Source organism: Apodemus sylvaticus, chromosome 20, assembly GCF_947179515.1.
Source record: "Apodemus sylvaticus chromosome 20, mApoSyl1.1, whole genome shotgun sequence".
NCBI classification, from domain to species: domain Eukaryota; kingdom Metazoa; phylum Chordata; class Mammalia; order Rodentia; family Muridae; genus Apodemus; species Apodemus sylvaticus.
In genome coordinates this window covers 49706996-49721204 of record NC_067491.1, presented here as the reverse complement: position 1 = coordinate 49721204, position 14209 = coordinate 49706996, and the positions used below count along the sequence as shown (strand labels likewise).

Below are 14209 nucleotides of genomic sequence, written 5' to 3'. Positions count from 1 at the left end.
AGCAAGAGAAAGGGAGGAGTCTGGGGAGGGGACCGGAACTGTGTTTGGGGTAATTCCACAGCTGCACCCAGAGCCCATCTTACCAAGAAGACTCAGCTCTCGGTCTCAAGAGCAGAAACACCAAGAGCTAGACGTGAATTTTAAGGAGATATGACTTCATTCCGTTGTAGTACATCAACCAGTAAGCTAACGAACAATGTGTGTGATTCACTTGTGTTTCTCAGAGGGAGCAGGACGCTTCCTTGTATCGAGATTGTGTTTCATTTTTGGTCATCCCCACTGTTTGAAAATGATGTGGACTGTGGTTTAATATTTAAAAAGATATGAGTGAAATATTGCTAATCATTTTATGAGGCATGTCTAAAAAGTTCTAAACCACAGAAACCAAAGAATCAGTCGTCAGCCATGAAGAAGCAAGTTTATAAAACACACTGAGAAGTCTTTGTTAGCGAAAACTTAGCTTCTTTCACCAAAGAACAGGTTTTCAAGGAAAAAGATGTCAAGATCAAAGCCACCCACTGAGTATAATCATCTCCAAGATTGAGCTCACACACTCCCAGAACTCTGGTCACAACCTCAATGAGAATGTTTGCAAAAACAGATATTACTGAAGGCAGGCTGCTGTAACTAAAAGGCCTCCTGCTTTCAATGTCTTAGGATTGTGGGTACATCCTCCATTTACGGGTAAGGCATGATTCACTCAGCAGAGTGGGGTGCCTTTTAGAAAAAGAGAGAGAGAGGGAGACCGACCCAGAGAGCGGGTATTTGAGAACACATGAGTGCCACGGTAACCATCACATCTAAGATGATAGACCGCACCTATTGATCTCTCTTGCAGCTACTTCCTGGGAGCTTGGCCAAACCAGCATGCCGTTCTTCTTCACCAATTCTGAGTCAATCACACATTGATCCAGAGGATGCAGATAATTAGACACCTTTCTGCTTCATCCTCATCGCGTAGACTTTCCTACGTGGGCCAGATAATGAACGTTCCCTGAGCCATAAAGAAGCTCTATTTGCTTTTCAGTCAGACCACTAGAAGATGGACCGCTTCCCAATGGACCACAGGCGGTGGCACTCAGCAAAGGGCGGGCTCTCCTCCACCCAGCTCTCCAACACTGTATTTTGTACATGACCGCTTTAAAATAACCATCTATACAACAAGATCTTTCAATTATTTTACACTATGATTTTCATTCAATCAACAACCAGCACATTGACAAAACCAACAACAGCAACAACCCTTATTCAAAATTAACCCATCCAATATAAAGTATAACCAGACCTGGTGACCCAAGCTGGTGATACTGGCTACTTGAAAGAGAGGCTGGGGCTTGAGGATTACAAGTTCAAGTCCAACCTAGGCTACTTAATGAGTCATGGTCTCAAAATTAAAAATGAGAAGAAGGGTTGAGCTATAACTTAGCTTCCCTGGGACGTGTAAAGTCCTAGGTTCAATCCCAAGAACTGCCAATATATAGTGTGTGTGTGTGTGTGTGTGTGTATCTATGTGTGTGTACACATCATTTTTCTTCACCAGTACTATGGGGTAATCAATATATCTTCATCATTATATTTTCTCAGCTCTGGGTTGAACAAACCACCCTAAATGACCAAAACCTTTGAGGGTTAGAACCACAAAACCATGTCACGTTTCAAAACAAATACTGACGACAAACTATCAACACAGCAGCTGTTCCAATGAACACTTTCTGATTCCTCCCAGCTTCAGCATGATCTAGAAGGTTCTCACCTCCCCTCACCTCCCAGGACAAACGTATTTACGTGGCAAAATCATAATACGCTTTTTACTTACTCATCAAGAAAAAAAAACCTTCTAAATATAAAGTTCTTCTTAGAGAGCCACTCTGAGAAGCAGAAAAGAACCTACTGTCTGCACCTGCCCCCGCACACGTCAAGGTGCCACCCAGGAGGCTCGATGTGTCCAGTGCCTCATCCTCTTGTGTGTATTTTCTTTTTCATGATAATCTTTTGAAATAGGTTTTTGATTCATTTCAGGGGAGGTTCTTTTTAGGTAATATTGTTTGTTTGTTTCTTTGTTTTAGACAAAGTCTCACATGGTAGCCCAGGCTAGCCTCAAACTCTCCCTCCACTACTTCTGGAGCCTTGGGGTAAAGGCATGAACCACCACCTAGCTGGAACAGGCTTGTTAAGTAACAATATATTTGCTTCCAAATCATATGCACTATAATCATAGAATAATTCTCCACATGTGAACCTAATCAGTTCACTTCCTTTAGATTTTTTTTTTTAGTGGTGCCCCCAGCTCCTTGGAGAAGTGCTATGGTTTGCATCTAAAAATTGTACCCCCACCCCAGGGCTTGGGTTTTAAACACCTGTGCCCTGTCCTGCCCTGCCCTGCCCTGCCCAGGCTTCCTGGTGATATGAAGAGGCTCTGCCCCATGTGCCTTCTGCCAGAGCCTACCGGCCATGAGGGCCTGAAGCTCCGGTGCCCCCCAGTGTTTGGTCAACCTGACCCAAGCTGGAGTCATTTGAGAAGTGGGACCCTCGACTGAGAATATGTTCCTACCATACTGGCTGGTGGGAAAGCCTGTGGGGACATTTTCTTGACTCATAATTGATGCAGGAGTTCCCACCCACCTCCTACCCCATCCCGCGCTCAGAGCTCATGCTCCTTGACGACTTGAGAAAGCTGGATGAGCAAGCCAGTCAGCAGCGATCCCCCATGGCCTCTGCTCCGGTTCCTGCCTTTAGTTCCAGCCTCCAGGCTCCCATCTTGACTTCAGTCAGTGATGGGGTGTGACCAGAGCTATAAGCTGACATGCCCTTTCTCCCTGAGTAGCTTTTGGGTCACAGTGTTTTACCACAGCAACAGAAACCCACCAAGTCCCAGAAATCAGCACACCCATCATTGATTTTTTTTTTAAGTGTTCCCATGACACTGGTGACATGACCCCATTTCTATTCTATGGGGCTTGGATCATGAAACTACTTCACTGGTGACATTTTGGCATGCTGTCTGTCTTACCTTCTCGGACCTCACGCCCCTCCCATTTGTCCCACGTATCTGTCCTCTGGGCTTCCCTTCCTCTTCTCCCTGGTTTGTCTTACAAGCAGATGCTGGCTAGGCACCGCTAGCCCTCTCCACATTCCTGCTCTGCGTTCTCTCTCTCTCCTTTCCCATTCCTGCTCCCCTGGATTCTACTATGGAAAACCCAGTCATGACACACGGCAAGAGCTTTGGCTTCAGTTCACAGCCACGCCTTCCGTGTGCTCCCACGCCTTCTGCCCTCAGGAACTTGTGACAGTGCCTCCAATAGATGCTTCCAAGACTTTAGGTCATCAATAATTACAGCCGCCATTCACCAGGGCAATGCACACGAGGCTCTGTGTACCTCCCGACCTCTTTTCTCCCTAGAAATTTCTACACAACTTTTGGTATAGAGAGGTACCTAAAATAAATATACAAAGCCAAACATCTACTGATAATCAATAAGTGTTCTTAAAAAACAATCTTTGGCCAGGCGTGGTGGCTCATGCCTGTAATCCCAGCACTTGGGAGGCAGAGTCAGGCGGATTTCTGAGTTCGAGGCCAGCCTGGTCTACAGAGTAAGTTCCATGACAGCCAGGACTACACAGAGAAACCCTGTGTCGAAAAACCAAAAAAAAAAAAAAAAACTGATATGCATATATTTATTAAATGTTCTGCAATATTAAATATCAGCCAAGATTAAATTCACTATGGAAATATAGAATGTATTAGTCAGTGTGTGTTTATCAGTGCACATATTAATTATGTATAGTTTCCTTATGACACTTTCATATGTGTATATATATTGAAAATATTCATCTCCCTATTCTCTGTGTAAGAATCCAAGAATTTTGATTTTTAAAGATTAAGCAATACTTTTGAGAATATGAATATGTTTCAAAGAAGGCATTATTAAATAAGTTAACTCAAATTTAATGTTTGTCTTTGAAAACAAAGCAAGAAAAATCATAGCCTTCAGGTTTAAACAAGATAATTCAAATACTTCTTTCACTTAAAACTTGGAGTGGCATTTCATTAAGATTCTTTTTTTTTTGACAAAGCTATTTTATTGCCATAAAAGGTAAAGAATGGAGAGGAAAATATCTAGAAAAACACACTGACAAGCACACTTAAAAAAAGAAATTGTGAATATCCATTCTTGATTTGTGCTTTATGCCGTGTGTGTGTGTGTGTGTGTGTGTGTGTGTGTGTGTGTGTGTGTGTGTGTTGCATGCACAGGAGTATGTAAGTCCATACACCTGTGTTTACACATATATGTCAGAGCAAGATCTCAGGTGTCCTCCACTGCTGTCTGCTGTCTATTACTGCTATGGTAGGCTGGCAGGCCTGCAAGCTCTCAGGACCCACCTGTGCCCACTTGCTGGGGTCACAGAGCCATGTCTAGGTTTTTGCATGGATGCTGGGGCTTCAAACTCTGGTCCTCATCCTTGAAGACTGACATCTTAATGCCAGTCCTTGGCTTCTTAACGTAAGCCCACAGGCAAGTGCATCTGTGCCCACGAACACACACACACACACACACACACACTACAGCTGTTTTGTGTAATAGCTACTTACTGTTGTCAACTTTACTACCTCTGAAATTAACTAAAACCCCAAAAGGGGGGGGGCGCAACTGTGAGGATTTGTTTTTGTTGTTGTTGTTGTTGTTGTTGTTGTTTTGGTTTTTTGGGGGTTTTTTTGCTAAATTTGAAGTGTGAAGATTCACTTCTAGTTGGATCTTCGAGGCAGGAAGACACGCCTTCTTTGGAGTAGAGAAAACGCATGCTTTTAATCTGGATCTTGAGGTGGGAAGACACACTTTTTTTTTTAATCCACATCATTTGATCTGAGAAAACTCCCTCAAATCTGGGCCACCCCTTCCTCTGGAAGCCTAGAGGAGAAAGCTTTTGCTCTTTGCCTGCTTACTCTCACCTTGCTAGCAAGTCCATTTCCCCACTGCTGCTGAAGCCTGCTTCTTCAGAATTCCAGTGTACATGCAGCACTGGCTAAAATGTCCAGCCTCATGGACTGAGCAACTACTGCATTCTTTGGACTTTTTGTTCATAGCTAGACATTATCGGATTAGCTGAGCCACAGTCCCCAGGGGAGGGATGTGGTGATGCCCAAGCCAGCTCACCCTCCTCTTTTTCCTCTGGCCTCTACAGAGCATCCACCATCCCCATCCTTGGCTCAAGTCAGAGACTGTTGCATCCTCTTCCTGGTCCCTTCTCTTCCTTCCCCATTCTACACATGAACTATGTCTACCACAGCCTGGTTATGCAAGCCCTCCCTTTCCCAGGGCCCCACTTGATGGCCTTCCTCTGTGGCTCCAACTTCCTAGCACCTCAGTGTCTCCTTCCTCCCCATGTGTAATAGCTTGTCCTCTCCATGTCCCATGTCAACTCTGAGGATCAAACTCAGGTCATCAGGTTTGCCTGCAAGCGCCTTTATCCACTGAGCCATCTGGTCGACCCACACAACCCCAGGCGTTAGCACCCTAGCCACAATCCTTCAATTCCTCCAACTTAATATTGCCAATGGCTCTTGAGCCATCCATAAAGGAAGCCTAACTCCTGGCCTGGAAGCAGTGTCTGCTCACATGCTGGCCCCCTCTTACACCCCCTCCTTCCCAGGACAGGGGGGCTCCAGGAGGTCCCAGGAGACAGCCAGGCTCCATAACCCTGTGCCTCTGTTCATGTTCTTCTCTCCGCACAGGTTCACCATCTTCCTTCCCTCTTCTCTGCATAAACCCTTGCTCCCCCATGAATCTCCAACCCTACACACATCCCACTTATTTTCAGGAAAAGCCTTTACCACCAGTAACCCTTGTCTACTGAAGTACCTTTCACAGTATGCTGGATTCTTGCACACAGAGGCAACTAAGTAGGAAAAGATATAAGAACTCAATGCCTCCCTGAAAGCCTGACTTCTAAAATATTTTCCATTTGGTGCTCCTTTGTGCCTAAGAGATTGTCACCTGACCCCAGGTATATCTGTACATAAAACAGGTATATAAACATTTACTAATAATAAATTTTGAAATTTATTTTTAATTCATCGAACTTTTCCACATGTTAAAAATGAAAGAAATTGGTTCACTGATGAGGCAGGAGTGCTTACTTATTTTTTACTTAAGGAGTCAAATCTTGGGTCAGGGGGATGGCTCATTGGGTACCGGGAGATGACCCAGATAATCGGAGTTTGGTCCTTAGGGCTGACGTGGTACAAGGAGAGAAAGAGCTACTACAAGTTGTCCTCAGACTGGCACTTGTATCTCGTCATTTGTGTGCATGCACACACACACACACACACACACAGAAGAGAGAGAGAGAGAGAGAGAGAGAGAGAGAGAGAGAGAGAGAGAGAGAGAGAGTTTGCAGATGGAAAACCGGGAAAGGGGATAACATTTGAAATGTAAATAAATAAAATATCCAATTAAAAAAAAAAGAATAACCTATCAAACAAAAAAAGAAAGAAGGAAAGAAAACAAGCAAGGAAGGAAGGAAGAAAGAAAGGAAGAAAGGAAGGAAGGAAGGAAGGAAGGAAGGAAGGAAGGAAGAAGGAAAGAAAGAAAGAAAGAAAGAAAGAAAGAAAGAAAGAAAGAAAGAAAGAAAGAAAGAAAGAAAGAAAGAAAGAAAGAAAGAAAGGGAAAGGAAAGGAAAGGAAAGGAAAGAAAAGAAAAAAGAAAAGAAAGGAAAGGAAAAGAAAAAAGAAAAGAAAGGAAAGGAAAGGAAAAGAAAAAAGAAAGAAAGAAAAGAAGTACATTTTGGCTACATATTTGATACTGCAGGACATCCAGAGTCCTCAACAGTTTCCAGTTTAAAGTATTTTACTTTATAATAATAAACACCACTTAAGACAGCCACTTCATTTAATACACTGTGTACAAGGGCAGAAGTGTGTTCAGAGCCATTTCAGAAACCACTGGAAACTCAAGCGCTACACCAGGAATTTGAAGCAAGTGATTACTGCTTTTGTGCCCAAAACTGTCACTTGAAATGGCTATTTAATTCTCCAAAAAAAAACTTCACAACGCTCTAGTCTTCTCTGAATTCTTCTTTGTGACTTAAAAAAAAAAAAGAGTCTGAGTCTATTTTTAATACTGGAGCACTGACAGCTTTCAGACCCTGCCCCTGCCCCTCAACCCGATAGTCACACAAGCTGTATGAAAGCCTGCCTTCTCTGTAAGATCCAGCCACATCCTTGTGGAGGATGCCTCACCCTTACCCATTACCCAACCAGGATGCAAACCAAAGGCATGCCCATCCCCCACCCAATCTAAGCCAACCACTTTGGGCGCAACCCTCGTTCTCCCCAGAAAGCCTCAGCAAGTAAGTGCCAAATCTTTTCATGCTCTCTTGACACCGTGTGGTCCCAGCATCTAACTAACAGGCACAGAAAGGGTTAATCCCACCCTCCATGGTTACAGTTTGAATGTGATGCCCGAAGTGTCCCCTACGTGTTTGCATGTGCACTGTTTGGGAAGGTTGCCGGACTTTTAGGAGGTGTAACTTCGCTGGAGGAGGCGCTGAGGGTTGCGCCCTCCCCCTTACTTCCCGTTCTGCTTCCCAAAAACCAAGGTAATGTGAACAGGCAGGTTCCTGTTCCAACCGCCTGCCTGCCTTCCCCTCCTGCGGCCATATCTTCCCTTTCTCCTATACATTGTTTTGTCTGGGGTGTTTTATCACAGCAACAGAAATCAAACTACTACAAGCGTGGTGACTAGAAACCCCTGAAGCCGCGGACTCCTATGCAGGCCTTCTTAGATCCAGATTACAGATAGAATGCTGAGGAATGCCACGGAGACACGGGCGACATCCCTAAACACAGGACACCTCCTGTAGAGACCCCTGATTAGGAAGCTCTCAGCCTACAGTTCAGTTCCACATGGGTCTAGGGAAGGATGTCTTGATCCAGTTTCCACGGCTATAACCAAACACCTGAGACCAGGGAACCCGCAAGGATAGAGGTATATTCAGGCTGTAGTTCTGGAGCTGTGAAGACCAATGAGGCACGCCCTCACTCAGCATCTGCTGGGAGCCTTCACGCTGTGCCAGTATACATCAGAGGACATGGGGACACAAGCGAATACACTGGCTTGGTCTGTCTCCCCCTTCTTAGGAATCTGCTGATGCCATCATGGCCCCATGAACCCTACTTACCTCCAAAATGCTCAAAGTATCAACAGAGGGGTCTGAGGGTTCACTTTCCAACACATGACCTTCAGGAAGACCCCCCCTCCTTCTGCTGCAGAAAATGGTTGTGCCATTCCACTAAATATCTAGGAATATCTAGTTATTGCCATGGAAGCACATCTCCGGCTTCCTCCCTGGATAGCTGGGAGGCACAGCAGGATTCCAGGTGCCACATGTCAGGCTCCCCACCACCACCGCTGCTAACTCAGTCTCTGCACAGGATGGGATGGAAAGACAAACAGATTCCTATTAACATTCTAAACTAGCCACGCCAGGGTAACTGAAGGGCTAACAGGAAAAGGTGCAGATGGTAACATCCTTCAAATAGTACCTCAGCTGTCAATCAAATGGTAACATTTACAAGCACACAGCACAGAAAGCATCCTGTGTCTTGTTAACCACGCCTCAACTCCTAAAGGTCAGAAGCACCAAAAACAGCTTTTCTTGGAGACAGAGGTCATAATACCAAAATGTCAACTACTTACGTGTCTTTAACTGCTCCGGTCGGACCTAGGAGGGGAAAAGAAAAACATTTGTATTGGTGTGATGGTACTTGTAAAAACTTATGCCAATACCTAAATGGGATGCGTGTGTGTGTGTGTGTGTGTGTGTGTGTGTGTGTGTGTGTTCGTGCATGCGGGTTTTGAGTCTATTTTCTCTTGAGTCTAGCCCCTTCCCTTCCCACCCACAGACCAAACACAGCCCACAGCTCTTCACAGATCCCCTGTGCCCAGTGCCCATCTCTATTTAAAAGACCTGGAGCATGGCTCCTACATCAGCTAAGACATTGTCGGTGTCATTCTGCACCATGTGAAACCTCATTTCCCCTCTGCAATCAAACAAGGGCAAAAAGATTGTCCTTCACAGAGGAAATAAAAATGGTCACAGAATTCCAGAGAAAGGAAGTCTTGCTTATGAAGTAGGTGAGTATGGACGGAGAAGACACCGAACGCCATGTGGCTTGACCAGACTGAAAGCAAGTTCCGTTTCTTCAATAAAGTGTGTGTGTGTGTGTGTGTGTGTGTGTGTGTGTGTGTGTGTGTGTGCAGAAGGAGACAGACAGGCAGGCAGGCAGACAAGCAGGTAGACAACCAGGCACTTTGGAATTTAAAATCCTTTACAACATCCTAAAATTAAATATACAAAACACCCTAAAATTAAATTATAAAACAATAAAAAAAACAACCAGAGAGAGGATACTTTTAATAGTACAAATAAATAATAAACAATCGGTGCCTCAAAAATGAGCATTGTTCAGAATTGAAACAAGCAAGGATCTAGAAGAAAGGACCAGAAAGAAATAATATTCTCCTTGGTTTCATTCACGGGAAGCGGGAGAGAGAGTGGATTCCTGCTCCTTGTGTGGTAGGGGAGGGGACATCCGGAGATGTGGGAAACTTTGATTGTCAGAGACTTGTACAGAAAACACATCTTGAGTCCACAGTTGCTGAGCAACCAAGTCGGGGCATCCCAAAGCCGGGTAGCTGCATCCCGGGGATGGCGCGCGGCAGGCTCTGCACAAAACCGAAAGGCAACACTGTCTCCAGTGGAGTCCTCTCTTCAGTGTTTACCTAACAGTCACCAAATCATTCTGCTCCCCGTGTCTAGTGAATGGGGGTCCCCTGGACAGACAGAGGCAGCTTGGAAGGCCAAGCATTGCACCCAGGTTCTTTCAAATACAGCATCGTGTTGTGTAATCGGCCCTCACTTCAATCAGCCATCAGGAAGCCTCAATCGGCTTCACCCTGATTGCACCAGGCTCTGGGTACCATTAGAGCCTCTCCCTGCTGGGCTCACTACAGGTCCACTCCCAGCAGGCTCAGCGGGACTGGGCAGTGTCACCTTCCCAAAGTCTGCATCTCCTTCCTTCTCTAAGATAGCTGTGCCTTATTGGAAAGTGGGTGCATGTGTGTGCTTGTGTGTGTGTGTGTGTGTGCGTGTGCATGTGTGTGTGTGCATGTGTCTGTGCATGCATTGTGAGTGTGTGTGTGCATGTGTGTGCATGTGTCTGCATGTGTGTGTGCATGCATGTATGTGTGTGTCTGCATGTGTGTGTGTATCTTCATGTGTCTGCATGTGTGTGTGCATGCATGTGTGAGTGTGTGTGTGTGTGTGTGTTGTTTAGTAGCTGTGGCTGGGGTAAGGGGAAGGACACTTCATCCTTGCAGGCAGGGCTGGCGAGCAAGCGAACATTATTTTCAGAAGAGAGAGGAATTGCCACTAAGAATCCAGATAACAAGGTCAGCTAACAACTACGGTGACTCCTACATATCTGCTTCCTTCCAGAGCTTGCTCTTTCCTAAGATAACTGTGGAATGTTTGGAAACCCATGGCAAATGTATCAGAGTACATAGGTACATAAATGTGAAATGTAAAACCACTTTATCCAGATCATAAAATGATAAATATATATATATAAGTGGCTAACCCCCTTGTAGCATTAAGGCTTGTTTTGTTTAATTACAATAAATGAGATGTAGATTTCTAATCCAATTTCTGTCAAAAAAATGTTTTGACTAGAATTATTCAGAGTGGCAAGAAAAAAAAATCCCATTTGCTTTAAACTGTGTACATTTGGTTTATAATTTATTCATCAAATATCTAGAGAGTACGTTGACTTCTCCATGGACTGAAACAACGACCTTCATTTTCTGACAGACTGCCTCTTGCCTGTTTCAACAGCATTTGTGAGCTAATGTCATGGGCGTTAAAAGACAAAAGAGACAGAGGAAGTGGCTGGGGAGACGCTTAGTGGGGAGGCCACGGGCTGCCCTTGTGGAGGGCCCAGTCTGCATCCACATGACGTTCTTGGACATCCTTAACTCCAGTTCCTGGAGAGCCCATACCTTCCTGTGACCTTAGAGGGCACAAAGTAAGCACAATGAACACCACACACACACACACACACACTCAATCAAACACATAAAATAAAATAGCCTTTAAAATTCTTTTTTAAAGAAATGGAGGGAGGGTGGCTATCTTATATGGAAAGGAAATCGTTAACTGCCTCTGCCTCCCAAGTGCTGGGATTAAAGGCGTATGCCACCACCGCCCGGCTTAGGGACAATTTCATTACAGTATCCATGAGTTCTTGAAATCGAAAGTCTGCCACATAAAAATGCACTGCGAACTCAATCAAACCCGTTGCAGGGCACACACACACACATACACACATATATATAATATATAAATATAACATATTATATATTACATCATATAATAATTATACATTACATTATATAATATATATGTAATATGTAATATAATTGCTATATAACATTGCATATTATATTACATATTATATAATATATAGCATATAATATATGATATATGATATATAATATAATGTATGATATATGCTATATAATATATGAGATATAATATATGAGATATAATATATAATATATGTGTGTATGTGTGTGTATATATGTATATATATATATATATATATAATCTACTATTGTGTGGTAGCAAGATCACTTCTTACTAGATTTAGGGATCAATCAGACCATCTTAGTATCATCTTCTTGCCAGAAAATCCCTCACTTGGCTGCCTACATCTCTGAAGGGGGAACATTTACCCGTCAGGAATGGGGACATGGGCACAGCATTTTAAGGAAGATCATTCAATAATACATCAACTTACTCCTGTCCTTCCTCACCTTAAAACACACTTCCAGGGCCAGCAAGGTGGCTGGTGTTTGGGGGTGGGGGATGGGGGATGGGGGATGGGTAAAGATGTCTGCTTTCAAACCTGAAGACCTGCGTTGAATACCTAGGACCCACATGGTTGAAAGACAGAACTGACTCCAACAATCTGTATTCTGACCTCCACAAGCATGCCGAGGCACGTACACACCACACACACACACAGATACACACAGACACATACACACACAGACACACACACAGACACACACACACACACACACAGAGAGACACAGGGGTGGGGGTGGGGGGGAGGTAATTAAATGTTTTTAAATTCTACTGGTTGAGGGTACACAGGTTTGTGGCAGATCACTTGCCTGAGGGCCTGGTTCAATTACCACCAACACCAAATTAATTAGTTGATTAATTACCTCACTTTATAAAGGAAACTCATGATGTCTTAGTTAGGGTTTCCATTGCTGTGAACAGGCACCACAACCAAGGCACCTCTTGTAAGGACAACATTTAACTGGGGCTGGCTTACAGGTTCAGAGGGTCAGTCCATAATCATCATCACAGGAAGCATGGCAGCATCCAGGCAGGCATGGTGCTAGAAAACTCTGAGAGTTCTTTACTTTGATCTGACTGCAGCCAGGAGGAACTGACTCAAAGCCCACCTGCACAGTGACACACTTTCTCCAACAAGGCCACACCTCCTTACAGTACCACACCCTGTGGGCCAAGTATATTCAAGCCATCACACATGGGAAAACTCATATTGGGAAGAGTTCATTCTCAGTGACCTGTCTCACATTCCAGGAACTCAAGCAAAATCACCAAGCCAGTTAGATGCAAGATACCACCTTAGCCGGTAGCTTCCACGGTAGCGGGAAGAAAGCACTTATATCCTGGGTCCAATAGACAGATGCTCCTCCAGACAGAGTGAGCATGAAGAATGAGTCAGGCTGCCCAGAATGTTCTTAGAATTGTTCAACTTCACACACTTGTTAAAATGAGAGGTTACACACACTAGCCAAGAGAATTCTCATCTTCCCACTCTACTAGGGAGCTCTGGGCAGCAAAACCAGAATATATGCGTGCCAGGCAGGAGTGCTATCACTGTGTTCATACACACATACACACACACACATATACACACACACATATGCACACATATATACACACACCACATACCACACACACACACACATATACACCACAATCAAGAGGTCTACCGCTGAGCCACACCCAGCCCAAGAGGTCTACCTCTGAGCCACGCCCAGCCCAAGAGGTCCACCTCTGAGCCACGCCCAGCCCAAGAGGTCTACTGCTGAGCCACACCCAGCCCCTTATCCTTTCTAAAAGAATAGCATGCATTTTCATATTAGAAAAAAAAAAGTCTAGTGTGGATTCACAAGTGTAAGCAATCAGAAAGCTAAATAGCTTTGGTGCTTATGGGAAACGCTAAAGACATGCAGAATGTCTCACTGTTTTCCAAAAGACAAATCCTGCTGTGAACTGTGTAAACACGCAGAGGAAAACAAGCCGTGCTCCTTCATTTTAACCCTCACTCTGGCTCCTCAGACCAGTCACGGTGCTAAATCTAATCACGGGCTCAGTTCAGTCAAAAGAAGGAAAACAACCACTCATTAGTTCAAATGGCGGTTTGGTTTCTTTCTTTCTTTCTTTCTTTTTTAAGCCAGAAAAAAAAGAAAAAGAAAAAAACGCAGACTCATAAGCTGTATTTCTTCCAATAACGCACAGAAAAATTTTCAGGTCAATGTGTCCCAGAAAAAGACAATCATGTCGATGAGTTTAATGCTCTCACTGAAAAACTCCTTGACTCTAGGTTCTTCTTAAATGCTTTAACTTTGAGGTTAAAAAAAAAAAGGAAAAGAAAAACAAACGAAGGCTGGGGGGTTGGGGAGGGTTGGGGGCCTGGGGAAGGCGGGCCCACGGGCGAGAGCGCTTGCTGCAGAGCCATGCAGACCTGAATTCCAGTCCCCGGCACCACATGAAAGCTGACAACAGCCCCAGCATTGGGGGTGGAGGTGGGGGCAGGCGCAGCTGAGGGACAGCCAGTCTAACTCAGACAACGAGGCAAGCTTCAGATGCACTGAGAGGCTCAGTAGACTGGGGTAGAGAATGATGGAGCGGGAGACCTCAATGTCTTCCTCTGCCTCCAAACACACACACACATACACACACACACACACATATACACACACAAAACACATACCATACACACATATACACACACATACACACACACAAAACACGTACATATACCCATACACACACATACATACACACACATATATACACACACATATATACACACACCACATAC

General features: G+C 44.4%; 1 protein-coding gene across 2 annotated transcripts in view; it reads right to left on the bottom strand.

The window, feature by feature from the left end:
* Positions 1-14209, bottom strand: part of C20H12orf75 (chromosome 20 C12orf75 homolog) — a 40939-nt gene that overhangs the window by 18059 nt on the left and 8671 nt on the right. For both annotated transcript variants that reach the window (XM_052165180.1, XM_052165181.1), the window contains exon 2: positions 8697-8721. In XM_052165180.1, the coding sequence (XP_052021140.1) occupies positions 8697-8721 (25 nt within the window). The remainder of the gene's footprint in view (positions 1-8696; positions 8722-14209) is intronic.